General features: G+C 41.0%; 1 protein-coding gene across 1 annotated transcript in view; it reads left to right on the top strand.

Annotated features, from left to right (window-relative positions):
• The window catches only part of PARP9 (poly(ADP-ribose) polymerase family member 9), a 36,410-nt gene that overhangs the window by 1,916 nt on the left and 7,092 nt on the right, over nucleotides 1-27,402 (top strand). Inside the window, 8 exon segments of the mRNA XM_049628287.1 lie at nucleotides 3,734-3,767; nucleotides 5,596-6,443; nucleotides 10,046-10,273; nucleotides 12,151-12,369; nucleotides 16,931-16,991; nucleotides 20,935-21,315; nucleotides 25,406-25,542; nucleotides 26,159-26,333. Of these exon segments, the coding sequence (XP_049484244.1) occupies nucleotides 3,734-3,767; nucleotides 5,596-6,443; nucleotides 10,046-10,273; nucleotides 12,151-12,369; nucleotides 16,931-16,991; nucleotides 20,935-21,315; nucleotides 25,406-25,542; nucleotides 26,159-26,333 (2,083 nt within the window).

The following is a 27,402-nucleotide window of genomic DNA, read 5'->3' as shown; positions in this document are numbered from 1 at the left end:
GACCTGAGCTGATACCATGAGTTGGATGCTTAAAGCTTAACTGACTGAGCCACCCAGGAGCCCCTACATTTCAATCTTTAAAAAGAATATATTGCCTCAAGGCAACAGGCTCTGAGGCCCTGAAATGAAATTTTGTCAGTGGGCAAGGAGAGTAGGGGCAAATGTGAAAGTAATTTAGGTGGTCAGGACCCAGTGATGGGTTGAATATGGCACAATGGAGAAGATTCTAGATTTCTGATTTGAGTGGGAAAATGGTATATCATTTACTGTACTGTGGAATCCAGGAGATAATGTGTGGATTTTGGAGGGGCTGGTGAGAACAGTAGGGGTTAGGGAGTAGGGAGGGAGAGATTATGGGTCTAGTTTTGCAGAGGCTGTGTGTGAGGGGACTATGGGACATCCAGGTGAAGTTGAAAATTGAGGATCAGGAGAAGCATAGCCTAGAGAGAGATAGGTATGGAAGTCATATTTGTGACTGGTGAGTTGGAGCCTTGAGAGTGGATGTGATCACCCTTGGAGAGTGGGTCGAATGAGCTGAGAAGCACCGGTCAGACAGATTTCTGGGGCATTCAATTAAAGAGTAGACCATGGAAGTGAATCCAGGCAAAAGGCCTGTAAAGGCAAGGTGAGAGGTAACAAAAGAACCCAGGGAAGTTGGCATAGGAGAAGCCAAGAAGGCAGAGTTTCAGGAAACAAAGAATGAAATGCTGTAGAGAACCGTCAAGTAAAGATTAAGACAAAAGATAGACTGCTGAGATTAACCATATGGAGGAGTGCTGGGGTGAGATGGAGAGCCAGACTACAGTGTGCCGAGCATGCAGATGGTTAAGAGGAGAGCCAACTCCTTCATACTACCCACGGAGAGAAAGAATAGGAACCATTGATGGAAAATCGGGAAGGCATTTGTTCTTACTGTTGTTTTTAAATTGGAAGAGACTGAATGGGGCAATATGTTCCTTGTTTCTAATTTCTTTGGGCTTAAGTGAACCCCACTCCCACTGCCAAGTCTATCCCTAGGTCTTCAAGGAAAATCCCTAGATCTGAAGGAAAAACAAGTACAACAGCATCTAAAGCAAAAGCCCACTGGAAGCCCATAGCCAAGCAGACACTGAAGCCATCCTTCTTTTGTGAAAACAGCAGTGCCCTCTAAAGGCAGAAATGTATCTTGTCGTTGCATTTTGGGATTCTATTGGACTTGCTGCTTTTCCTGATTCTTTTTTTTTTTTTTAATTTTTTTTTTCAACTTTTTTTTTTTTTTATTTATTTTTGGGACAGAGAGAGACAGAGCATGAACGGGAGAGGGGCAGAGAGAGAGGGAGACACAGAATCGGAAACAGGCTCCAGGCTCCGAGCCATCAGCCCAGAGCCTGACGCGGGGCTCGAACTCACAGACCGCGAGATCGTGACCTGGCTGAAGTCGGACGCTTAACCGACTGCGCCACCCAGGCGCCCCAACTTTTCCTGATTCTTAAGAATAATTAGTGCTCTGGGGGGGCGCCTGGGTGGCTCAGTTGGTTAAGCATCCAACTTCCACTCAGGTCATGCTCTCATGGTTTGTAAGTTTGAGCCCCACGTTGGGCTGTGTGCTGACAGCTCAGAGCCTGGAGCCTGCTTCGGATTCTGTGTCTTCCTCTCTCTCTCTGTCCCTCCCCTGGCTCATGCTCTCTCGCTCTCTCACTCTCATAAATAAATCAGTAAATCAATAAATCAATAAAAGAATGATAGTGCTGTGCTGCTGTCGATAGTGCAACAAAAGTTTTCTGCAACAGAGGCATTAGAAATCATTTCAGAGGCCTGAAGGCAACTATGTGGGCAACAAAGGTGAGCAACTGTATCTTCAAGCATTGCCATCATCATTCTCCTAAAACTTGCCAGTCTTCAATTCCTCCCTATTAGAGGGACAATTTTTAAGATACATTTTTTGAGAGTTTCTGATTTTTATCCAGAATATCCCCCCCCCTTTTTTTAAGTCTTATTTAGTTTGAGAGAGACCACAAGTGGGTGAGGGGCAGAGAGTGAGAGAATCCCAGGCAGGCTCCATCCTGCCAGCACGGAGCCCAGGCAGGGCTCAATCCCACGACTGTGAGATCATGACCTGAGCCAAAATCCAAGAGTCAGCCAGCTGCTCATCTGAATGAGTCACCCAGGCGCCCCTGACATTCCGCTTTGTACTTTGATCAAGGATATTTATCACAAACTTAGTAACACACACTCTTCACTGGCACAAGCACAATTTCTTCTTTCTTTAGATACCCTTCAGGCGTCTTCATGCACTCGTAAGTCCGGTTTTTCGTCATTTTTTTTTCTTTTGAATGCAGTTCTCAATCCTACCTCTTGGTTTCATCCTCCTCTCCTAGATATGTAAAAGCTTGCTCCATGTTTCAAGGCCTGGCTCTGCCCTTGCCTCTTCCCATAAAGGTTTCCCTGCTGTTGTCCACATAGCTCTTTTCTTTCTCTGAACTACGGGGAAGGTTTCAACCGGAACCTCTCTGTGAAGGATAGAAGGCGAACGAACAGCAACAACAGCAGCAAAAACAATGTGTGCTTCTTCACCAATGAAATTAAAAACTACTCAAGATCAGAAATCATATTTAGTCTTCCTATGGTGTATTCTTAGCAAATTCCCTGAGAAACTAGTCCGTGCTTATTTCATCGTTTCTATTCATTCCTAGAAGCAGGCAACCATATTTGGGAATGACAAGTTTATGCTTGGAAACACAAAACAGAGTATAAGCGGTTAAAGACCCCAGGGGCCTAGAGGATGGACTTTTCCAAGGTAGAAAGTGTAAGTATCTACACATGATGAACTTTGATCAGCACATGAATAGTTTTTCCTGTAACAGAATCCTGGGGTCTTTAGTTCTACTGGGCATTCTTCTTTGGTTTTAATAGCCCAATGAAAGTTTTTACCTTGCACCATGTGAGAGATGGGCAATCAAGAATGTGCTAATGTAAGCAACAGAGTCAACATGAGAATGGGCGTGGTTTGTTCGTTTGTTTGTTTGCTTTTCAAACAAACGGAGCTCAACGGGGCTTGAACTCCTGACTCTGAGATCAAGACCTGAGCTGAGATCAAGAGTCAGACACTTAACCCACTGAGCCACCCAGGTGCCCCAAGGATGGGTGATTTTTAAAAAAATGTCATCTCAGTATCGTTTTGATTCTATCTACTCATTCAGCAATTCTGCCTTTGCAGGATGAGTTGGGGAAGATAGGAGAGGACTGAAAATCAGAGAATAGAGAAAAGGCACCTCATGAGTTTAAACTGAAAATTCTATGTTCAGGCTTGTGTCCTGAAATAAACCATTGAAAGTAGGTCCTTACTGGTAGATGGGGAGGTGTAGCTGATGAGGTTCATGTGCCCATGTCTCCTGTTTTGTCTAGTGAAACCCCGCAAACCTTTGGAGATTGGAGGCCTCTCTGGGAGTTTGGGGTCATTTTGGTTTGTGACCTTTGGACCTTTTCAAGTGTTAATCTCCAACCCTTCATCTCACCCTGAATTAGAAGTTCATTGGCCTTCAGGGAAGTAGGGTAGGGTCAGTGTTTGCTGGGACATTTAGTATTTCAAGTATGTCAGGTACACAGATTAAACAAACACGTGTTCCCCTTCCCCCTCAAACTTAGTGCTTTTTGTGGGGTTTTTGTTGCTATGTATTTATTAGGCTGTAATTGTTATAAGTAATTCTGTAGTCGTTCATTTGCAATTTTTTAAAAACCATTTTATTTATCACAGGGTCCTGGAGCAGTGGCTTACAGTGAGAAATCAGGTAGGATCACCTCACTCTTGTTTCAGCGGATCTCTGCTTAGGCCTTTCCTCCTTGGAGAAAGGGGAATCTAGAAGCAGAATGTGTCCTCCCTCCCCAGGTGCTCAGGTGTGAGAGGACATCATGGTGACCCAGCACATTCCTCAGAAGGGAGACTGCTTCAGGGGCAGTGTGACACCAGCAGGCGTATTCTCTTAGTGCTCCCATTGATCTTTTGCTTTGCCCACCAGATGTGAGACTCTACTGACCACAGCCCCAGAGCTGATATTGGCCAGAAGTGACCCACTGATTGTCCTTGTGCTTAGCAAGTTTTATGAGCCGAATGGAACCTGCCTAATCACAGGAGTGGCCCATGTGAGATTTTTGAACAAAGCACAGGCCAACTTGATTTGACTATTCATATGCTGCCACCAGAGACTGAGGCCACCAGAGATCTTTCTAGGTGGCTCAGATTAAAAATGGGAGTTGAAGTAAAATGTAATTACTTACTATTTTATCTGTTTTGTGACACACATTTTTTCACATCTCTGAAATAGGGTTACTCCCTAACGGTCAGTAGAGTGCCTTGGCTTAACTGGCATCGTTGTTTCCTCTCTCAGTGGCATGTGATAATGATGGCTTAGGCTTCATGAAATACAGTGTCACAGGTTGGTTTCTCCAGGAAGCAGAAACTGAGATGGAGTTAGGGGTACACAAGGTTTATTGTGAAAGGAAAAGAAAAGAAACCAGACTGGGTGGTGGAGACTATAATGAAAACCTGGCAGAGCTCTGCCAGCCTGAAAGTACCCATTACAGAAGCCCTATGTTGAACGTGAATGACCGGGCTCAGCCGTTGATGGGTGCCACCCTGAGGATACTGTGACCTTGGCTGGAAAGCTGACATGGACCCTGAGGGACGACTAACAACTGGAAGCTGTTACCTTACCCTATTCCTCCCTTCATAACTGCATTGAAGTTTGGGGGAGGGGGGTCCGAGCAGCACATCTTATCTGCCACATACAATAAAAATACTTCTTAGGTTTAATTCCACCAGAATTGTGCCATGAAAGTAGAGTATGATGAAGAATCATTTACTGTAGCACTATCAGTGCTCCACACACTTGCTGGACCATGCCCCCACAGAAGCATCCTCAACCGGTGACTGATGGAAGTTGAATAAATATCAGGTTTTACCCCTCTGGTGGTAGAACTGAGACACATGATCTGCACTGCCCCCTAGTGAAGTGAAACTTCATTTGCTTTGTAACACACCCTGTATTCATTTCCTTCCTTGCAGGTCTTACTTCCTTTTCACTCCACCCTCCTCATCCTCACCCACCCCTGGTGTTTTCTAGGGTCACCTCCCGAATAAACTTACACTCAAATCCTTATTTCAGAGCCTGCTTTAAAAGAACCCAAACTGAGACACTGACAAAAGCAAACAAGTTAGGAATAAAGCCTCCATATATATTTGACTCATAATTAGGTCCTTTTCCATACATAGGCCTTAAGCATGGGTTCCCAGAATCACCGTATTTACATAGATTTTAGGAATTCGGGAGTCCCCATACACATAGTTTTCTCACCACCATCACTGTAACCTACCATTTACTGAGTACTTACTGTGTGCCAGACACAAAACTAAGCACTTTATAGGTGACCTCTCATGAACAACTCTTGTATATACGTGGTCTAGTTACATGTCTGGTTGAAAAAGAGAACCAGGAAGGGGGCGAGAGGAAGTTCATCTCTTTTGCACGTGGGAAGCTCAGTGTCCTGGTGTGAAATGGAATTACATCCTTTGCAAAGGAACCCTTGCTCATTTATTTTTTATTCTCTCTCCTTTTCCAGAGACTGCCACTCTTGAAGAAGGCTATGGTTGGCAAATTCCCATTGATCACAATGTCTTCACAATTTTAAAAAATAATGAGAGTCAGCTGTGTGAAGTCCTTCAGAATAAATTTGACTGTATCTGTACCCTCATCTCTCCATCCCCAGAAGGTAACAGTGAGTCTCTGCAAGTCTTCAGAGAAATGCTCATTCCTGGGTTGGAGTTATCTGTTTGGAGGGATGACCTCACCAGACACACTGTTGATGCTGTGGTGAACGCAGCCAATGAAGAACTTATTCACGCAGGAGGCCTGGCCCAGGCCCTGGTGAATGCTGGAGGCCCTGAAATCCAAGAGGAGAGCCGAAGGTTTATTTCCAGATTTGGTAAAATACCAACTGGTAACATAGTTATCACAAGAGCAGGGAGACTTCCCTGCAAGTTAATTATCCATGCTGTCGGGCCCCGGTGGGTGGCAAGAGATCGTCAGAGATGTGTCTGTAAGCTGCAGAAGGCCATTAGAAATATTCTGAATTATGTCACCCTTACCGAGTCAGACGTTGAGACAGTAGCGATTCCAGCCCTGAGCTCTGGGATTTTCCAGTTCCCTCTGGACTTGTGTACACAGACCATTGTGGAAACTATCAGTTTTTATTTCCAAAGGAAGCAACTGGCTGGTAATTTGAAAGAAATTCACCTGGTAAGCAATGAGTACCCTACTGTTGTTGCCTTTAAAAATGCTTCAGAAGTAATCCTAGGGGTGAACAAGCCAGGAGCCCGGGTGAACCAAGAAGCCACCCCACCTGTCAACACGATTATTGTAAACAATTTGACTCTCCAGATTGTCCAGGGCTACATTGAACAGCAGGAGGTGAGTCTTTGTTTCTGATCTCTTGCACTGCCAAAGGAGATCCCTGGTTACCTACCAAGTATTTTTTTTTTAATGTTTGTTTACTTATTTTGAGAAAGAGACAGGCAGGTATGGGGAGCACAAATGGGAGAGGGGCAGAGAAAGTGAGAGAGAGAGAATCCTGAGCAGCCTCTGCACTGTCAGTGTGGAGCCTGACTCGGGCTCAAATTCATGGGCTATGAGTTCATGACCTAAGTCCAAATCAAGAGTTGGACACTTAACCAAACGAACCACTCAGGTATTTTTCTTAATACATACTATTTCAGATGCTGTTTAGAAAGCGTCTTGTTAAGGCTAAGAGTATGAACTTCAGAGACAGTCCCTCTGGATTTGAATGCCAGCTGTGCCATTTGCTAACTGGGTGATCCGAATCGAGTTCATTTGTCTTCGGTCCTGGGTCTCCCCACCTGTAAAATGAGAATAATCATAGCACTTATATCTTAGAGCATGAATCAATACACATAAAATGTTTAGAATAGAGCTTGGCACATGATAACTATTTATGATTATTATTGTCATTATTCTTAGGTAGCATGAGGAAATAGAGCAATCTTTGATTCCAAGGAACTTGAAATCTATTATACTTTTTAAAAATGTTTATTTATTTATTTTGAGGAGGAGAGAGTGTGAGTGGGGAAGGGGCAGAGAGAGAGGGAGAGAGAGAATCATAAGCAGGCTCCACACTTAGCACAGAGCCTGATGTGGGGGTCAATCTCACGACCGTGAGATCAGGACCTGAACGCATATCGAGAGTCAGATGCTTAACAGACTGAGTCGCCCAGGCGCCCCTATTATCCTCTTTTTATGTAAGAAAAAAATTCTCTATTTGAAAAATCCCATTGGGGAAACAAACCATCTGAACATTTCTGAAGCAACCTATCATTATTAAACAAAAAAGTCTCAATACAAAATAAATTCGCAGTATTTAAGAGTATGTAAATTTGTGACAAGAATGTAGTAGACCAAGAAAGATTACTTCAGGAGACATGGGTTTTGAATTTGATCTCAAGTTATGATGGGTATAAACTGATGAGAGTGGCAGCCTGGCTGCTTAGAAGGACTTGATCAGAGAGACGCAGAAGTGGTGACAGACTGAAAATAATGGACGAGACAAGTCAGGACTGGTCAGGACCAGTCAGGAGATCTGGTGAAGCTGTAAGTTGTATACTTAGTATACTGCTATGTGTCAGGGGTTGTGGAGAATACAGAGGGTAACTTAGCATTTAGCCAGGGCTCATTGGGCACAAAAGTGAGGGCCCTGGCAAGGAGGAGAGAGAATCAGGGTAACATGAACCTGGATATTTCTGGGTTAGTGAAGCTCCCCTGTTGGGCAGAGCACCTTAAGGATGGGGATCATGACTTGTTCATCTCTGTGGCCCCAGGGCCCAGTCTGGGCATGCATGCATCTAGGTGTTCAGCAAATTATTGATGAAAAAGTTAAGGGGCAGCAGGGAAGAGGAAGAGAAAGAATATAAGGCTATATTCTTTTTATTTCTGACCAGTGATGTCACACTTAAGTTTCTCCTATGGCCACAATCAAATAGACTTAATCATAAGTGAGAAAATACCCCAAATCGCCAGCAAGACAATTAGAGAAGAAGACTGAGGGGACCCACCCCACAAGATGAAACATTTATTCAATAAGTCATTAATATGCCACTTAAAAAAATTTTTTAAGTTTATTTATTTTGAGAGAGACGGAGACAGTGTGAGCAGGGGAGGGGCAGAGAGTGCGAGGGGGAGAGAGAGAGAGAGAGAAAGAAACCCAAGCAGGCTCCGATTATCATGCAGAGCCCAACGCAGGGCTTGAACTCACGAAACAGTGAGATCATGACCTGAACCGGAACTGAGAGTCACATGCCTAACCGACTGAGCCACCCAGGTGCCCCATTAATATGCCACTTTAAAATTAAAGTGGAGGGGCGCCTGGGTGGCTCAGTCGGTTAAGCATTTGACTTCAGCTCAGGTCATGATCTCACGGTTCATGAGTTCAAGCCCTGTGTCAGGCTCTGTGCTGACAGCTGGGAGCCTGGAGCCTGCTTCGGATTCTGTGTCTCCCTCGCTCTCTGTCTCTCTCTCTTTCACAAATAAATAAACATTAAAAAAAACTTTTTTAAAATTAAAGTGGAGATATCCTAGTTGAATAACTTACCCCTTTCAGTTTACTTTTATTTTTATAAAAGTAAAATTTTATTCTATTTACTTACTGCCAGCACCATTAAGGACCTTAAAATTTTATTCTATTTACTTATTGCCACCACCATTAAGAACCATAAAATTAAAAAAAAAATTTTTTTTAATGTTTTATTTATTTTTTGAGAGAGAGAGAGACAGAGTGTGAGTTGGGGAGGGGCAGAGAGAGAGAGAAGGAGACACAGAATCTGAAGCAGGCTCTAGGTTCTGAGCTGTCAGCACAGAGCCTGACTTGGGGATCAAACCCACAAGCTGTGAGATCATGACCTGAGCTGAAGTCAGACGCTTAACTGACTGAGCCACCGAAGCGCCCCAAGAACTATAAAATTTTTAAAGGGTGCCAGTGCCCCCAGATTGGAAATTCCGATCGCACTTTCAAAACGAAGCATTCATTAACATCCATGAAAAGTACCTGGGTTGCCCGCAAAGAGGGCCAAAGCCATCAGGATGATTTAGGAGGATTTGAGCATGAGGGGAAATAAGGCCACCACCCCCTGTCACACAGCTCTCAGGGATGCCTAGGAGGTGATTTTACTGAAAATACAGCCCATGTGTATGTGCAGCTCATTGCTGAAAGGACAGACGAAGAACAGGTAAGAGCAGTTGCCTGTAGGACAGGTGGGTGAGTGAGGCATCCAGGGAACCCAGCACGAGGGAGGCCTATTTCCACTGAAGACTTTTTTCAACTCATTTGTACTTTCTTTAACCATGTACTGCTTACCTTAAAAATAAAAACATCAGGGGGCGTCTGGGTGGCTCAGTCAGTTAAGTGGCCAATTTGGGTTTAAATTATGATGTCACAGGTTTGTGAGTTCCAGCTTTGCTGCTAGCCTGGAGCCTGCTTCAGATTCTGTGTCTCCCTCTCTCTCTCTCTGCCCCTCCCCCACTCACACTCTGTCTCTCTCAAAAATAAATAAACATTAAAAAAATTTTAAAAATATAAATAAAAACATCAGGAGGTAGAAATTTGCTGAGAAATTTTATTTCTACTCTCTGTAAAACAAAACACAATTCACACAAAAATAGTAAAATGGGGCAGGGAATGAAACCATTTCTTGATAAAGGTTAAAGCAAATCACAGGAGATGCTTAGAATCTTGGAATATAGGGTGTATAAGGCAGCAAGGAGTTGACAGATGTTTGCAATAAAAAATTGTATCATTTATACATTTTACCTAATTTCTGAATCGGACAAATGGACTCATGGCAATCAAATGGTCATTCTTTGGACTTAAGAGTTTCTATCCACTGTCAAATGATATTTTGTGAATTTAGGGTCTTCAACAGTATTTTTAAAAGCTCCTCAGCAAAATAAAATTTAAGAAAGAGTAATTTAACAAAGATTCCTATCCATTTTTTTTTTCTTTTCAGACAGATGTAATTGTTAATTCTGTAAATCCACTGTATGGTCTTAAGTTCGGACCCGTGTCGACATCAATTCTACAACAAGCAGGAGAAGAAATAGAATTGGAATTTAACCAAAAAATTACTGAGATACCTCAAGAGTCTCAGTTGGTACTGATCACAAAAGGATTTAAATTGTCCTGTCAATATGTATACCATGTGTTATGGCATTTAAGATACCCCAAACTGACAACAGTAAGTGCAAAATAAGTTTGTCTTTACATAGTTCCATAGTCTGTGTAGTCTTTCTGGATTTCCATCATGTCATTACGTTTATTAAACATTGTTAAGTGGGATAGTCCTCATTTTCTACCACCCTGAAATATGGAAAAGGTGTTGTCACAAGTTATCTTAAGAAGTTTAAGGGATGCCTGGGTGGCTCAGTTGGTTAAGCGTCCGACTTTGGCCCAGGTCATGATCTCACGGTTCATGGGTTCGGGCCCCACCTTGGGCTCTGTGCTGACAGCTCAAAGCCTGGAGCCTGCTTTGGATTCTGTGTCTCCTTCTCTCTCTGCCCCTCCCCTGCTCATGCTCTGTCTCTCTGTCTCTCTCAAAAATAAATAAACATTAAAAAAATTAAAAGAAAAGTTTAATTTAAAATATTACATAACCCGTGTCTAGATTGTAAGTGAGCAAAGAGACATGGAAAGATCAGGGCTCCCTCAGTCTACACACCCACTCACCTCACCACACCATGACCCTGTCAGCCTTTTCGTAAGAGGGCCTGGAATTCAGCCTCTCCATATTTCCCTCCATCTGTTAAATGCCAGAAGGATCTGGGATTTCCCTTCCAGCATTATTCCAGGTAAATCTATTACCTAAGGTATCTTCCCACCTATGCCTGTGGTAGAGAGAGATTGGCTTTCTGGCCAGCTCTTCACCTGAGGCACATACAATGTACACATTAAAGAGTAGGGGGATGGGGTGCCTGGGTGGCTCAATTGGTTGAGCATCCAACTCTTTTTTTTTTTTAATTAAAAAAAATTTTTTTTAACATTTATTCATTTTTGAGAGGCAGAGGGAGACAGAGTATGAGCAGGGAATGGACAGAGAGAGAGGGAGACACAGAATCCAAAGCAGGCTCTAGGCTCTGAGCTGTCAGCACAGAGCTCAGTGCAGGGCTGGACTCACGAACTGCGAGATCATGATCTGAGCCCAAGTCCGATGCTCAACCGGCTGAGCCACCCAGGCACCCCAGAGCATCCAACTCTTGATTTCAGCCCAGGTCATGATCTCATGGTTTGTAGGTTTGAACCCCACATTGGGCTCTGTGCTGATAGTGTGGAACCTACTTGGTATTCTTTCTCTCCATCTCTCTCTCTGCCCCTCCCCTGCTCTCTAAATAAATAAATAAATAAATAAAATTTAAAGAGTAGGGGGTACCCCCTCAGATGTGGAGAAAGGCAAACAGTCCCCTTCTCTGACTTTATTTTGTCACCATTTCTGGTCCTTTGAGTAAGAGCCCTCTAAACCCAAACTGGTCCTCCAGTCACTCTCTACCCCTCAGTTTTCTGAGGCTCTTCCACAGACAACCTTCCTGTACTCGTATTCAGTCTGGATGTTGAAATGTTGATGGAAAGTTTAAATGTGCCAAATATATTAGCACTTCTTGAGGAGAAATTACATAGGACATTAGGACATATCTTAAAGACCCTGGATAAAGCTGCTTGCTTATTTTACCCTCTGTCTCCTTTATTAAACTTCCAAGAGCTCTTTGTTTTGACCTGGAAGTGGCAGGTAAGTGGGGATAAACTGATGTTTGGGTCTCTGACCTGACCTGGGGAGATGGGCAAGGCTACATTAACTGGGAGAAATCACAGTGCCCAAATGTCCTGAAGAGGATAAAACAGGCCCTCAATTATTTCTCATCATCTAACCTCTCATCATCTCATCATCATCTAACCTTATGGCTGCAATGGGTTTCCCCATGGAGTGGGGGCCTTTCCTGCTCTCTGAGGAGGCATGGACATGATCCTGAGGGAGAGTGGGAGGTTGGCATTATAAAATATGGGGGAATCAAGGGGTAAGTGAAATTTTATTTTGACTCAAAGGCTGATCTGTTTTTCCTACAGACACTGGGAATGGCAGTGAATGAATGTTTGCAGAAATGCCTTGAATTAAATATCACTTCCATTTCCTTTCCTGCCCTTGGGACTGGAAGCATTGGTATATGGATGAATATAGCAGCTAAGATTATGTTTAATGAAGTTTTAAAGTTTGCCAAATGCCATTTGAAAAAACAATTAACCGTAAAGTTTGTGATCTTTCCAGAAGAACTGGAGGTCTATAATGTAAGTTAATATCTTAGAAACGTCTTGTAGTTCGTTCATTCATTCATTCATTCACTCAGTAACATCTGTTTAGTATCTCCTGTGAAGACATGAGCTAAGCACCTGTACAACACAGTGATATTCTAACTTGGTGAATTTAATTTTTGTAAATTGCCCATCTCTGACCTAGTAAAGAATGTCATTATAGAAGCCATCTTTTCACTGCTACCTAACTTCCCTCTTTTCCTTTGTTGACATTTATTCTTCCCTCTGCTCCTCAAAGGTAAGCAAGTTTCTAGTTTTAGTATGAGGTCCTCTGCTCCTCTCTCTTCTCTCTCCCTACAAGAACACAAGTATTCTTACAACTTCTACCATGACTTCTGCAAAGTCCTGTCTTCTGAGTCACCTTCAGACCTGTACACCTAACCCTCTCTCATTTCCATTTGGTTATCTGATTGTCATCTTAAATCCAACATATTTAAAACAAATTCTTTATCTTCTCTCCAATCAACTTCTTTGGGCAAGTTAATTTGCTTTTCTGTGCCTCAATTTCCTTATCTTTAAAGTGGGATAATAGGGGCAGCTGGCTGGCTTAGTTGGTAGAGCATGTGACTCTTGATCTTGGGGTCATGAGTTCGAGTCTGTAGAACTGGGCGTAGAGCTTATTTGAAAAAAAAAAAAGTAAAATAAAGTGGGAATAATAACTACCCTCGTAGGGAGCTGTTGTGAGCATTAAATGAGCGTATACACATAAGACACTTAGAACGGTACTTGGCATACAGATAAGCCCTCCATGAAGGTCCGCTGTTGTTGTATCAGCTGTAAGGAGCTGTGACACACTGAATGCTGAACTGTATACTAAATTAAATGACTCGTTTGCTATCTTTTTTCCCCAATTAGATTATAAATTCTTTCACGGCACAGATATATTTGGCAGCTTTTGCCATGTCCTTGGTACTGTCCCCAAATTCAATCTGTTGTTTCTTAAGTTCTATGTAGATGACCTCAGAGGGAAGTTGGTTGTGTTCTGATGCAAAAGGGAGGGATGTGTGTGTAGGAGAGTGTGTCCATGTGTCTGAGTGCAGAGATCTGTGTGTCCAGCTTCCTTTGTTTTCACTTCAGCTCAGCTTTTTGTTTTAGAGTGGACAGATTAAGCTGAGTTTCTAACCTGTGAAAAGTTCCCTGATATAGTCAGCATAATTAGTATATAGTGCTGTGCTGTTCTGCCTTTAAAGTACCGTCTCTGTGCTTTATTTTTGCTTAGCTGGCACTTTGAGAAGACACTGTCAGGATGTTAAGGAAGAATAAAAAAGGAAGTGAAATAAGATACAGAAACTTAAAATAGGTTTTCAAGACATGTTTTTGATTCTGCCAATAGCAACATCCAAGTGCTAGTGCAACTTCCCAGGCGTGTGTCTGGGTTTTGGGTAGAAAGGGCCTTGCTCAGCTCTGGCAGGGAGAGTGGCTCCGAACACTAGTCCTCTGACTGCTCACTCTTCCACCTCCCAGCCTGTCTCCATGTGGGTGGTTGCCATTTTATCTCTCCCTACAAGAAAACGAACTTATTCTTATTCTAGCTTGCTCTTTCCTGGAACAAATGTAAATGTTCTTATTTCTTTTGCTGCCTGACTAGACACAGGGAGGTTTGTAGCATTTGCTGATATTCGTTGCCGACTTCAGGCTCTGAATGTGAGATCACTGAAGGTGGAGTTGAGAAGAAATGTTCAGTGAGCTCTTGTGAGCCAATGTCAGCCAGCTCTAGTATACCACTGTGTCTCATCCACAGCTGACCTGCAAGGTGACGGAGAGTTACCTAGCCAAGTAGCCTGCCTTCCAGACAAAATGAATCATCCTGTCTTTTAAATGAAATTCCCCCTAAAAGCAGAGCACTATCAGTGGGCCCAGATAAATGCCCCAACCATATCCCTGAATTGCTCATTAAGTATCATAGCCCTACAAGGGGAATTAACTGCAGCTAGAAAAGAAGGTTCATTCTCTTCAATACACAAACAAGAAGGTGCATGGCGGTTCAAATGAAGTAGAGAGGTCAACCACAATTTGAGGGCTCTCCTAAGGATTAATAATAGAAATAGCTGCCATGTATTGCATCAGTCAGGTATTATGCTAAGGAGAAGCTGTCTCATTTTATCCTCTCTTCAATCCTGTGATGAAGCCACGATTGTCACCCCCATTTTACAAACGGGAAAACATACAAAGAGGTTAATAGGCACACAGCTAGGCAAGTGGCAAACCAAGAATTCATCCTGGGTCTGTCTCACCTCAAAGCCTGTATGTTCTTAACCACTAAACGGGCACCTGGGTGGCTCAGTTGGTTAAGCAACCAACTTCCACTCAGGTCATCATCTCGCGGTTTGTGAGTTCGAGCCCTGCATCGGGCTGTGTGCTGACAGCTCAGAGCCTGGAGTCTACTTCAGATTCTGTGTCTCCCTCTCTCTCTGCCCCTCCCCTGATTGCACTCTGTCTTTTTCTCTCAGGAAATGAATAAACATTTAAAAAGTTAAAAAAAAAAACCAAAATAACGTGAGAGATGATACATCTTTCAGTTTTGTGACTCGTGAGGAATATCTTACACAGTAATTTATATTATACCCTGAACATTGATCATTCCTTCAGGTTTTCATCAATATTATAACCATGTTGGAATATGACTTGTGTATACACATATGTATAAACCTCTAGCCTTCTGATAAGCACCTGTTTTATTCCTAAGTAAGCCTTTCAATGAGGGGTATGTTTTCAGAAAGAGCAGAGAGCAACTTACACAGTTTCTTATAGGAGGCATTACTTTGGCAAGGTCCCTGCATTCCAGAGAATGGATTTGTCAGACATTTAGAGTTGACCTGACTCAAGAAGATCAACCAATACCAAACTTCCAATAAAGTGAGACTTACATTCACACACTTAAGAAATTTCCAATTCATGAATGACAGTGAGTAAATGACTCCCAAGCTGACTGAAATACTCGTATCTACCAGTATTTCATGATGATAAGGTTTACTGGATGGAACAGAGTATCTATAAAAGTCAATGGATCATCGTTCCTTTGGCTATTTAACAAATATTTATAGCATATCTACTTTGCGCCAGACACAATGTCTCAGAGTAAGGAATACCTTCTCTAGGGACATGCTGCTGACATCCTTCACGTTAGGTGCTATGGACAGTTGCTGCAGCCCTGAATCTGCCAGATACCTGCTGTCTGGGTCCACTTTTCCAAACCACTTGCAGACCATCTGCTTGCTATTCATACTTTCTATGTTATTGACATTGACTTAGTAACAATTTTCTTTCACATTTAGTTCAAAAGCCTTGCCTAGTTGTTTCTAACCCTGTAAAACATCCTTACTTTTTTTTTTAACTTTAGAGAGAGAGAGAGCAGGGGAGAGGGGCAAAGAGAGAAAGGGAGAGAAACTCAAGCAGGCTCCATGCTTAGTGCAGTTAGACGTGGGGCTTGATCCCAAGATCCTGGGATCATGACCTGAGCTGATATCGAGAGTCAGACGCTCAACCAACTGAGCCACCCAGGTGCCCCACATCCTGGTATTGAAAATGACTTCTAGAGAGAGATGTTTTCTATTCATTTTACATATGACAGATGTTATATTTATCAGCAGATAATGCTATCCCATTTGTTTTATTTCCAAGTCCTTGGACAGGGATGCAAAAGAAATACCCTGTCATGACCTCTCCAGGTACTAAATGTGGTACGACTGAGGGCTTTTTGCTCTGGATATAGCAGCTGCAAATACAATTGATGAAGAAAATTGTCCTACAGATTAAGAAACTTCATTGTTAAAGTTCAGGTGCAAAGCCAAATCTAGTCTTTACCTCATTATTTACCATCTTTCCAATGAAGTAATTACTGCCAATTGAATCAACTTTAGATAAGGAAGACACTGGGTAGTGGCTCCAAACCCTTGCAGAAATTAGTTTTTAAAAAAGACACTCTGTTAAAGGATCTGTGTGGCAACACACACAATTTTTTGTCTATAGAATTATGTAATAATAATTACAACAATAGCTAACATACATTGAACGCTTACTGTGTGCCAGGTAGAGTTTTAAGCACTTTACAAGAATTGATCATCTATTCAGTCTACAGACAACGTGTGTGCATATACCTTTTTTAAATGAATTTATGTTTTGTTAATTATAAGAACATTTACCTATATTTCTCTTCTTGAGTGACACATCCACAGCTTTAGTTCAGTGTCTAACATGCAAGAAGCAGAGCATGAATGTTTGTGGAATGAATGATTATATTTTGCCTTGGAATACACATTCTTTTTTTTTTTTTATATACCAGATTTTGGTTTTTTTTTTTCCAGTTTTTCTATTCTTGTTTCCCCAAGATATTCTAATAGATTGTGGTACTGCATAATTTGGGGCTGGAATTGCTATTCTCTAGCACTTACCAAAAGGCTGCTTTAGATTTGTGGCAGTGGGAATGGGGATTGACAGAGTGGATGAGGTCAGGTGTGGTATGTGCAGGTAGACGGAGGGATTTTGATGACAATGGCTGAAAGCCCCACTTATGACTCTCCTGTTTTTCTTCTTACAGGCTTTCAGTGCTGAAATGGCAAAGAGTAAGTCCAGGCTACGGGGTTTCAATAATTACAGTGGTGAGTACAAAATTTACAGCCTTAGAAGTAGACTCTACCCACCAGAAATTCATTCTCTTCTTTATCATCTGAACTAATGGAAGGGAGAAGAAGAAATAAGCCAAATATATTTCGCTATGCTCCTGCTTGGACACCAACCTGCTTTATATCTGATCATGATTCTATTTTTGCTCAGGCCAGTTTCATGATAGGAATAGAGAGAAGCTAAGCCACAGTGGGTAATCCACAGTGTGGGTAGTCCATTAATAGATAGCTGTCTATACTTTTTCCCTAAGAAAAAGTTCTGCCCTTCATAAGATGACGAAGCCAATTACTCTTTCTGCTCTGAATGGGGTTACATCTAAATGGAGATACTCATTAGTCATTCTAGAAAACACATCTAGGTAATACCAAATAGTAATAAATGGATTAAGCTGATGCTACCCAAACTTGGGTAATCACTGGGATCATAACAGAAACTTTAAACAAATAAACAGACAAACAAACAAAAATATGTATAGGCCCCAACTGTGTAGATTCTGATTCAGGAGCTCTGGGTCTGGGCCAAGCATGTATATTTTTCAATGGCCCCCTAGTCAATTTTGCTGCTGAACTAGGTTTGGGGATCACAGGACTAAACTAATCCTGGTTGGTGTTAGAGAAAGATTAACTTTGTCTCATAACTCCTTTTCTTTAGTGGAGTTTGAGTTGATGGAGTTAGAATTGCCTCCTGACAGCTAGGATGTATACTTCGGAAATAGTACACATCTACAGTATTCTAGAAATAGTATTTATCTACAGTATTCTATAAATCTTAAAAACACTAGACATTCAACCAGCAATAGAAACTCTCAGGCTATTTCCCAGTAGGGTCACAATGGTTTGCTTACACCCTTTAACAGAAGAGTTTGCTTATGGATATGCTGTGGTCCAGCAGTGCTGGAGAGCTGTGGTCTGTGGCTGTGCCTCTTAGGAACCTGCTTATTTATCTGTAAAACGATAATGACAGACTTTTGTGAGGATAATTGGAGATCATGTATGAAAAATGTTCTGTAAATGCAAAGCATTAAATAAAGGCCATGGAATAATGAGCAAGAGGATGGACAAACAACCCAGGTGGCCCAGAGGAGGGAGAGATTCCTTCTGACCGGAAGGGATCAAGAATGACTTCTTGGACAGGTGGATCTAAGTTAGGCTTTGAGGATGGCAGATTTTCAATGGCAAGAGCTGGTGGGGTTGGGCACCCGAGGTGAAGAAAACCCACAGAAGCAAATAAATGCAGTGCATATATGGGGAACTTCACTGAATCTAAGAAAGGTAGCTAGGAGTCTTAGATGAAGATAATATGGAAAAGGAACATACAAATGTCTCTATGTTGTTAGCCTGAATAGTAGGGCCAGAGGTTACCCGTTATTTCAGTAATTTTTGAGGGCAACTATAAAAGAATTATGATAGCACAGGACAATAATTGACATTTAAAATGGGTTAATGGTGATGATCTCAGGTTAACAAGGAAAAGTTGAACAAGAAAGGCAGGGAAATGTGTTTTCATTAGAAATATTTAAGTAATTAAATAAATAATTTAGCTAATAAATAACTAATGTGTTTTGATGCTAGAAGAGTATCCCTTAGTGATCTGAACCAGTAGTTACCCAGAAGAACAATTCTTTTTTTTCTGGTAGTGATGAATAAATGAAATATCACCATGTATTGCTTCTATTTTCTCCTAAAAAGTAATATAAGCTCCCAGCAGAACAAGGGTTAAAAACAAACAGACAAGCTCTTATGCCTCCAATTTAAGAACTCTTGTTACTTCTGTAGTCTAAAACATTGGATTTTATTTTTATTCAAAGGAAGCCACCCTCCCTCTCTTACTTCTAGGTCTATCTTGGTACTATTTCATAGTTCCTGGTACCACCCAACTGTTATGTAAGGGTAAAAGAAGCTAATTACCGCTACTAACCTGGGATCACTCCTGGGGAGGCAGACTGCCCACACCTACTAGCTCCATGACCACCACTTACTAGTCCTATAACCATGGGCAAGTTACTTAATAACTCTGAATAAGTTTCCTCATTTGTAAGAGGGAGCTGTTAATAGCAGCCTCCCCTATCCTGTAGGGTTGTTAGGAGTGAACAAAATAATTTATGTGAAGCACTTAGAGCAATGCCTAGAACATGGTAAGTGCTCAATTTACTTTTACCTTTCAAAATACGTTTTTGAGATTCTTCTGAATAGCTGAAGTTCACTCCTTTTTATTGCTATAATAATATTCCATTGTTGAAGAGCAATTGAGTCATTTCTAGTTTTTTGCTGTTACGAATGAGAATGTGAACTTTCTTGTACATATCTCCTGATACACACATGCAAGAATTTCTTTACAAGATATAATTATAGGAGTGGTTGTTCCAGTTTTATGTCCATCATGAATATATACAGGAGCCCCTGCTCTATATCCTTCCACAAACTTGGTATTGTCAGGCTTACGAATTTTTGCCAACCTGGTGGGTAATTTTTCATATGCCTGATTACCAGTGAAGATGAGCATCTTTTCACACATATAGGGGCCCTTTGTGTTTCCTTTTTTGTGAAATCTTTTGCCTGGCTGGCTACTAGGTTCTTTCTTTTTCTTGATAATTTGAGAGAATTCTTTATGCATTCTAGATACTGCCTCACCTATCAATTTCCTCTCAGTTAGTACATTGCCCCCTGAGTTTTTTTTTTTTTTTTTTTTTCAGTTTGGGTTCAGGGTCACTCTACTCCATCTAAGAGATTCTTCTTCTTTATATATATCTTTGCTTGTTATGGAGGGGGTGTTTAGAGAGGGGTACACATGGGTACCCCCTTTATTCCACATGGGTTGGAATAAAGTTCCATTATCTTTTCTGCTGGGATATACCATGTCAAGCAATAGGAAGTGCTAAGCTCCAGATTCTGTGGAGGTGTAACATGTCCTTTTCCATACAGGTGATATATAAAGAGGAATCCCAGGTAGTAGAATTATGAGTAGTTTTTCCTTTCATTATACTTGGGTAACTTTCTAATTTTTCAAAAATAAATGTACTATTTTTACAATCAGAAATACTCATATTGTTCAAAAAGAATTTTCACTCTTTAAGTTCTATGGCTTTCAGAGATGTTTGATTTCAAACTCGGTAGTAGCAAGAGGTTAAGGAAACTCCCAGTCAGCAGGAAATAAAGGCTTACCTCATTTTATTGAGCTTCACAGATACTGCTTTTTTTTTTTTTTTTTTTTTTTTACAAATTGAAGATTTGTGGTAACCCTGCATCGGGCAAGTCAGTTGGTACCATTTTTCCAACAGCATTTGCTCACTTTGTGTCTCTATATGACATTTTGGTGATTCCCACAGTATTTCAAACTTTTTCACTATTATTATGTTTGTTATGGTCATCTGTGATCAGTGATTATGACTCACTGGAAGCTCAGATGATGGTTAGCATTTTTTAACAACAAAGTATTTTTTAATTAAGGTATTTACATTGGTTTATAGACACAATGCACACTTAATACACTAAAGTATAGTGTAAACATAACTTTTTTCTGCACTGGGAAACCAAAAAATTCATTCGACTCACTTTATTGCAGTATTCATTTTATTGCGGTGATATGGAATCCAAACTGCATGTATGTCTATAATAGTTGGTTAACATCCAGGGTGATATCAAGGTGAACTCACCTGTGAATTGACAAATGCAACAGAGCAGCAGCAAGACATGAGAGAGCCAACCCCCTACAGGCTCCACCGTTCTCAAGGAGACTGTAAACCACACATTTAGATTTCCTTTGTATCCAACACAGCTCTCAGAGCTAGGCACTTAATTGAAGTTGCTGCTGCTGGCAGTGGTCACGATATCCTCGGGGCAAATATTGGCATTGGTGTTTTGTTCTGCTCCGGTTTAAGGCCCACCTGCCTTCTGTGGTTGTTCATGATAGTCTTTTCAGTCCCCCAGTTGACCAGAGAGGAGAAAAGAGAAAATGGGCTCAAAAGTAAATCTCCTGCCATCAGCCTGATGGGACGCAACATGGAAAAGATGAAGGAGGCCCAAGCGTGGATCCAAAGGATACTGACCCTCCAGGACCACCACATCATTGAGAATTATCATATACTCTACCTTGGAAAAAGGGAACATGACATTTTGACTCAGCTTCAGAATAATTTAAGGGTCTCTATCTCAGAGATTATCAGTCTGGAAAAGGTAATTTTAGAGATTAAAGGAGCCCAGGCTAGCCTCGTTGAGGTGGTTATGAACATTGAACATATGCTGTGTGAAGTTCAAGAGGAAATGGCAAGAAAAAAGGAGCTAGCCCTTTGGAGCTTGTCAGGTGAGTAACTTCCAATTGAGTTGAAAAGTCGGCTCTCCCAACTGTTCCTTCTTATGGGTGTGAGTGCACATGTATATATGTGCGTAAGATATAGCATGGGAGAGAGAACAAACCATGCTGGTTTGTGTTAAGCCATAAACTTTTATAACTGTTTTTTGGCTCTCTTTCTACCAGCAAGGTTAATTAGAAAATCAACACACACACACACACACACACACACACACACGTACGTGAGTGATTGGATTTACTTATGATGAAATGGATTGCCTAAGAAGCAGTTAAATGCCTAGCAGTTAAAAGCCTAGGATAACATAAGCCCAGGCTCTGGGGAAAAAAGTACATCCTTAATTCTACAAATGGAATGTTCAAATTTAGACAGACACATTACACTTGATTAATTAATTTCTTTGAGTTCTATTGCATTTATGTATTTGTTGCTAGCAGCATTAGAAACCCTAAAATTACTTTGAGCTCTCTCACCAAAGTAAATTATTCATTCTTACTGTGAAGTACACTCAAGTATCTCCCATGCAGCGGGGCAAAATTCATCATGATGACTGGGAATTTGGGTTCGGAGATATCCTTTTAACATAGCCCTAGAGCTAAGAAATTATACCATTGAAAATGCCACCTTGAGAAACAGAGACTTATTTCATTTATTTATTTGTTTAATGTATATTGTGTCTATGGTATGTGCCAAGCATTGTGCTGGGTGCTGGCGATACAGTGATAAGATGGACGTTGTTTCCACTCAAAATCCAAGTAAGGATACTGAGAAGCAAGCAGGTTAGTTATGAAAGAGGAGGGTGAAAGTGCTCTGGGAGCACCTCGGAGAGGCACTGTGATATTGCGATTTATAAGATATGTTTGGTCATTCAGATGACCAAAATATATGGTCATATACATTTGGTCTTCGTCAACATTTCTGGCTTACAACTCTCAAAGCCCTTGGATTTCCTAAGTGTTGAGAGTGATAAAGATGTCTTTTGTTATGTTAAAGAGGTGACTCTGGAAAGCCCCTAAGAATAGGACTGGTCACTAGGACACCAAACCCTGTGGTTGGAAGATTGGAACTTTCAGTGTTCCCCCACCCAACCTCCAGGGATGGGGCTAGAGGTTGAATCAGTTGCCATTGACCAATGATTTAATCAGCCACGACTATGTATGGACCTCAGTAAAAACCCAGAAGGACAGGTTCAGAGAACTTCCAGGTCAGCGAGCACGTGGAGAGTTTTAGTGCATATAAAAGTTGCATGTAGGGAGAGTGGCTTGCTAGGAGAGAGGATGGAAGCTCTGTACCCTGTCCCCATTCCTTCCTTGCCTTATGCATCTTTTCTGTCTGGCTATTCCTGAATAATATCCCTGTATAATAAACCAGTAATCTAGTACGTAAAATGTTCCTCTGAGTTCTGTGAGCTGCTCTAGCAAATTGATTGAACCTGAGGAGGAGATGTTTTGACCAGCTGGTCAAAAGTACAGGTAACAACCTGGACTTGCAAATAGTGCCTGAAATCCACAGAGAAGGTCATTGGAATCTCCAGTTTGTAGCTAGTCAGTCAGAAGCACAGGTGACAACCTGGCTTTTGACTGGTGTCTGAAGTATGTGTGCGTTGAAGAGCAGTCTTGTAGGACTGAACCCCTAACCTGTGGAATCTGATGCTATCTTTGGATAGACAATAGCGGAATTGCTTGGTTGTACATATGGGAAACCCTCCTACACACAGAGACTTTGAAATTGGTCTCAGGATACCAATTTAGGCACTTAACCCAGACTTGGGAGGTCAAGGGAAGGCTTCTCAGAGAAGGTGTCATAAATGGAGAATGAAGAATAAGTAGAGAGGTTCCTGGGTGTCTTAGTCAATTGAGTGTGCTGCTCTTGATTTCGGCTCAGGCCAAGATCTCATGGTCGTGAGTTCAAGCCCTGCTTTGGGCTCTGCACTAGACGTGGAGTGTGCTTGAGATTTTTCTCTCTTCTGCCTCTGCCCCTTCTCTGCTTGCTGTCTCTCTCTCTTTTTCTCTCTAAAAAAAAAAAAAAAAAAAAAAGAAGAAGTAGAAATTAGTAAGGTAAAGAAACTTTTCAAGCAATCAGACCATAGCAGGGTCTAGATTATGAAAGACTTTATAAATCACATGGAAGAGTTCAGAGTTTTTCTTGAACAAATGGGGAGCCTTGAAGGATTTTAAGCAAAGATAAGGTCAGACTTGTATTGTAGAAAGATCACTGTGATGTTGATGGGTTTGGTACAAAAATTCATATGTGAAATTTTAAAGGGCACCTTATTTTCACTTGTGTTTGTAAAAATAATTCAGGCAGTTGTGGTCAAAGTGAGTGGGGGTATACAATAAGTGTTTTATCCACATTCCCCAGAAAAACCAGTGTCAAAGAACATGCACAAAAATAATACACAAGGATAAGACCAAAGATTTTCATTTCTACTTAGTTTGAATTGTAATGACTGTGGATATTTAAATTGACTCTGATACTTTCCAAGAGAACAAGAGGCAAAAAAACCACTGGCCTATAAAACTTGTGGCATTACTTTAAACTAACTGCATTCATAAGGTTGATCCACTCTCCCAGCAGTTGGCAATTTAGTCATGTGAGTCCCATGTTCTGGTGCAAGGTGGCATTTTTGATAGGTGATGACTAAGCATATTATCCCACAGCAGTGTTTCAGAGTTTCCTACAGACTCACCCTCTCTTAATCAGATTAAGACCTTCATTAACAAAATGGATACATTTTCAATGAGTTATTACTACAAGAAACATCAACTATCCGTCAGAACAATAAAATTTAAGTAATAGAAGTTAGGGATTTCCTCTTTTATGCTGCTTTTTAAATCTTTCCTGGTGAGTGCTTCTTCGGTGCCCAACCCAGGGCCAGGCATATAATAGGAGCTCAGTAAATGAGTTGCTGAACTCAAGTGAACTGAATTCTATTACTTTACTTTATTAAGGTCAGCTATTGCTCTTGAGATTTAATTTACAGTCTCTTCCTTAGAAATTTCCTGGGTTTGGAGTTTCTCTGCTATGAAATTTTGTCCTTCCTGCTTTCCAGATTTACAACTTGGCCCCTCTAGTGACTTTCTTAGGATTTATTATCTGCTTTTTTGTGGTTAAATTGAGACCACTCAATTAAATAATGTGCTGGGAATTTTGTCATTTTTGTATATTTGGGTTTACGTCAAACTGAAAATAAACTGAAAGAAGAGAAGTCTTTTTGATAGTGGTGGTGGGGTCCATTTGTCCACTGTGTATTTTGTCCAATAAGGAGTTGCTGGGCAATAACAGGTTGTCCCTTGAATTTAAAAAGGAAGGAAGGAAGGAAAGTTAAGGGAGAAGGAACAAAGGAAGAAAAAAAGGAAAAAAGGAAGGAAGGGAGGAAAGACAGGACACCATAGACTCTGAATCTCCAAATTTTGCTCTTTGTGGTTGGGTGGCATATGAGTGATACATGTACCAAATATTCTGCCTTGCCACTTACAGAAGGCACTGATGAAAGCCAGGTTTATACTCCTGGGTATGTACCTATTAGCTATGTGATATCAGGCAAGTCACTTAACTTCTCTGAGTTTCAATTTCCTTCGTTGTAAAAGTGTGTTAATTATAATTATTTCAGTGGTGGTGTTAAAATGCTCAAATGACGTTGAGATATGAAATCTTTTTGAGAATCTTGGAGTTTTATGTAAATGTCATACTGTTTTTCATCATTCCTTAATGTTTTGTTATGCCTGTATCTTTTTGTTGATGAGCATCCTGGCAAGAAATATAAACATTACCTATTGGCAACACAATTCTATATCATCATTACAACATTGATGGGGGAAGTATATACTAATGCTCTTTTTTCTCTCACCCCCTCAGCCTCATAATCCAAATCATGTGAGGACAAATTTATTAGCCCCCTCTCTTATCCTATGACTTCTCATTATATGATACTTTCCTTGCATGCCTAAACATGTAAGGCATACAGTGTAAACTGGCTAATCTATTCCTTTAAACATCTATAATTTGTTTCATTACATTTCTTTACAAACCTTTTTCATCTCACAGAGTATTGAGACCAAGTTTTGTGTTACTCGTTTTTAGGACAATGGACTGATTGGCAACCAAAAAACCAGGATGAAATGAAAAGGAATACATTTCTGAAATGCCTTAAGCTTTCAACTGAGGAAATTCAGAATCAGAAGAAACAGTTTGAAAGCTGTGGTTTGCAGGTTATAAAGGTATACTTAATTAAGGGAAGGGTTTGACCTGTCGTGGGTCTATAACCAAAAGAAGAATTCACCTGCTGATGACTCTAAGCCAGCTGCTCATTGACCTGGAACCCTGGGATTAAGACTGAAAGTGGGGCAGGGATGGGCACCAGGAGGTAGAAATGATGTCAGGATATACAGAAGCACCGATGAAGATTTGGGGGAAAGTTATCTGCCTATCTTGAAGCAAAGTGAAAGAAATGGAATAGCATATACCACACTGTATTATAATTGTTTACCTATTTTTACCTCTCATTAAACTGTGGGCTCTTAAAAAGGCCAAGAATGTGTATACACTGTTGACCAATTCGTTACCACTTCTTGGCATATGGTGAGTGCTCAGTGAATTTTTATTAAATGGATTTATCAAAGAAGGGACAGGGAGTTTTGAAGAGACAGAAGTCAAAGTAGGAGAGGGTTGGGGCTCGGAGAGACTCTTTAAAAACTTTATATAAAAAGTAAATTGCTTGCAAAGTAATATGCACGTAAGAACCATTATCTTTGAAGTGGAGTATCAGGCACTTGAAATACGGGTTCTCACCCTTTTTTTTCAGTTTTTTCTGTTTTTCATATCCTTGGGTCATAGGTGGAGGAAATTGACAATGTGTTTCTCATGGCTGTCTTCCAAAGAAAGAAGAAAATGGTGGAAGAAAGAACACATAGGGATCCTGTGAGCCACAGGTTGTTTCAGCAAGTTCCTTACCAGTTCTGTGAAGCAGTATGCAGAGTTGGCTTTCAAAGAATGTACTCGATGCCCTGTGGTAGGTATTAGCCCCTCATCACTGGGGGGCTCTATATGTGGGAACTGGTAAGCAGACATCAGCAGATGACTCACCACTAATAGTATTTGTTGCTGTGGTGAGGGGATCGCTTGTAAGTGGGATTTTGTGGTAAAGTCATTTGGAAAGGGTCATATTTTTTATTTTTCCTTCATATTTTTTATTGCTGATGGGTTTAATGTTGACAAAAGTGAACGGTGAGACTACAGTTCACTGTTTTTCTCTTTTCTGTGGTCATGTGTTTTATCTGCAGAGAGCACCCTGAAGCTTTTCTCTCTCTCTCTCTCTCTCTTTTTTTTTTTTGGCTTATTTCCACAAAATTATTATCAACATTACCAAACCTCATCCCTTAATCAAAAGAGCACTTTCCTGAACTTCATAAAGTTGCTCTTTTCTCTTCCATGCTCTTCATTTCCTGTAGGCTGCTAGTGAATGAATTAGATATCTGGCAGGGGAAGTAAATAACATCTTAAGATCCTTTTCAGCTATGGGGCTTCTATGTGTAGCTCTCATGTCTCTTTTCAGTTGTATGAAAATATTGCATATTTAACTGCTGTTTTATCCCCTTCAGATGTCTCCAAAGGAGCCTAAGAAGTTTAGTGATGATCGTGATGGATACCTAACGATGAGGCTTGATTTTGCCTGATCTATTGACTATGTTCTTGATCTTTATCTTTCAAAATATATAGCATGATCCTTGCTGTGAAGCTAACTCCAACTCTTGATTTCTAGAAAGCAAAGTGTCTAGAAATCATCTCTTTGCCCCAGAGAGAACATAAGCAATACCTGGAGTAAAAATTGAACATGGAAAATTCCTGGGGGTAAAAACTCACAAGTGAATCCCCACCAAGAAGTCTTTGATTATAACTAGAAAAGTGATATTGGCAAAGTCTTAAAAATTCACAACATCCATTTGCTCCTAAACCCATTGTAACTGGCCTTCTCTGCACTCCCCCTCCCTACCCTTACCTAAACTATTCTAAGACCATCACTGTCCTATTTTTCAAATCCAGTAGTGCCTTCTTTTCAATCCTGTGGCAGACACTGCTAA

The sequence above is a fragment of the Panthera uncia genome, chromosome C2 (genome assembly GCF_023721935.1).
Source record: "Panthera uncia isolate 11264 chromosome C2, Puncia_PCG_1.0, whole genome shotgun sequence".
NCBI classification, from domain to species: domain Eukaryota; kingdom Metazoa; phylum Chordata; class Mammalia; order Carnivora; family Felidae; genus Panthera; species Panthera uncia.
Note: the sequence above shows the minus strand (reverse complement) of the source record. Positions and strands in the feature narration are given on the sequence as shown.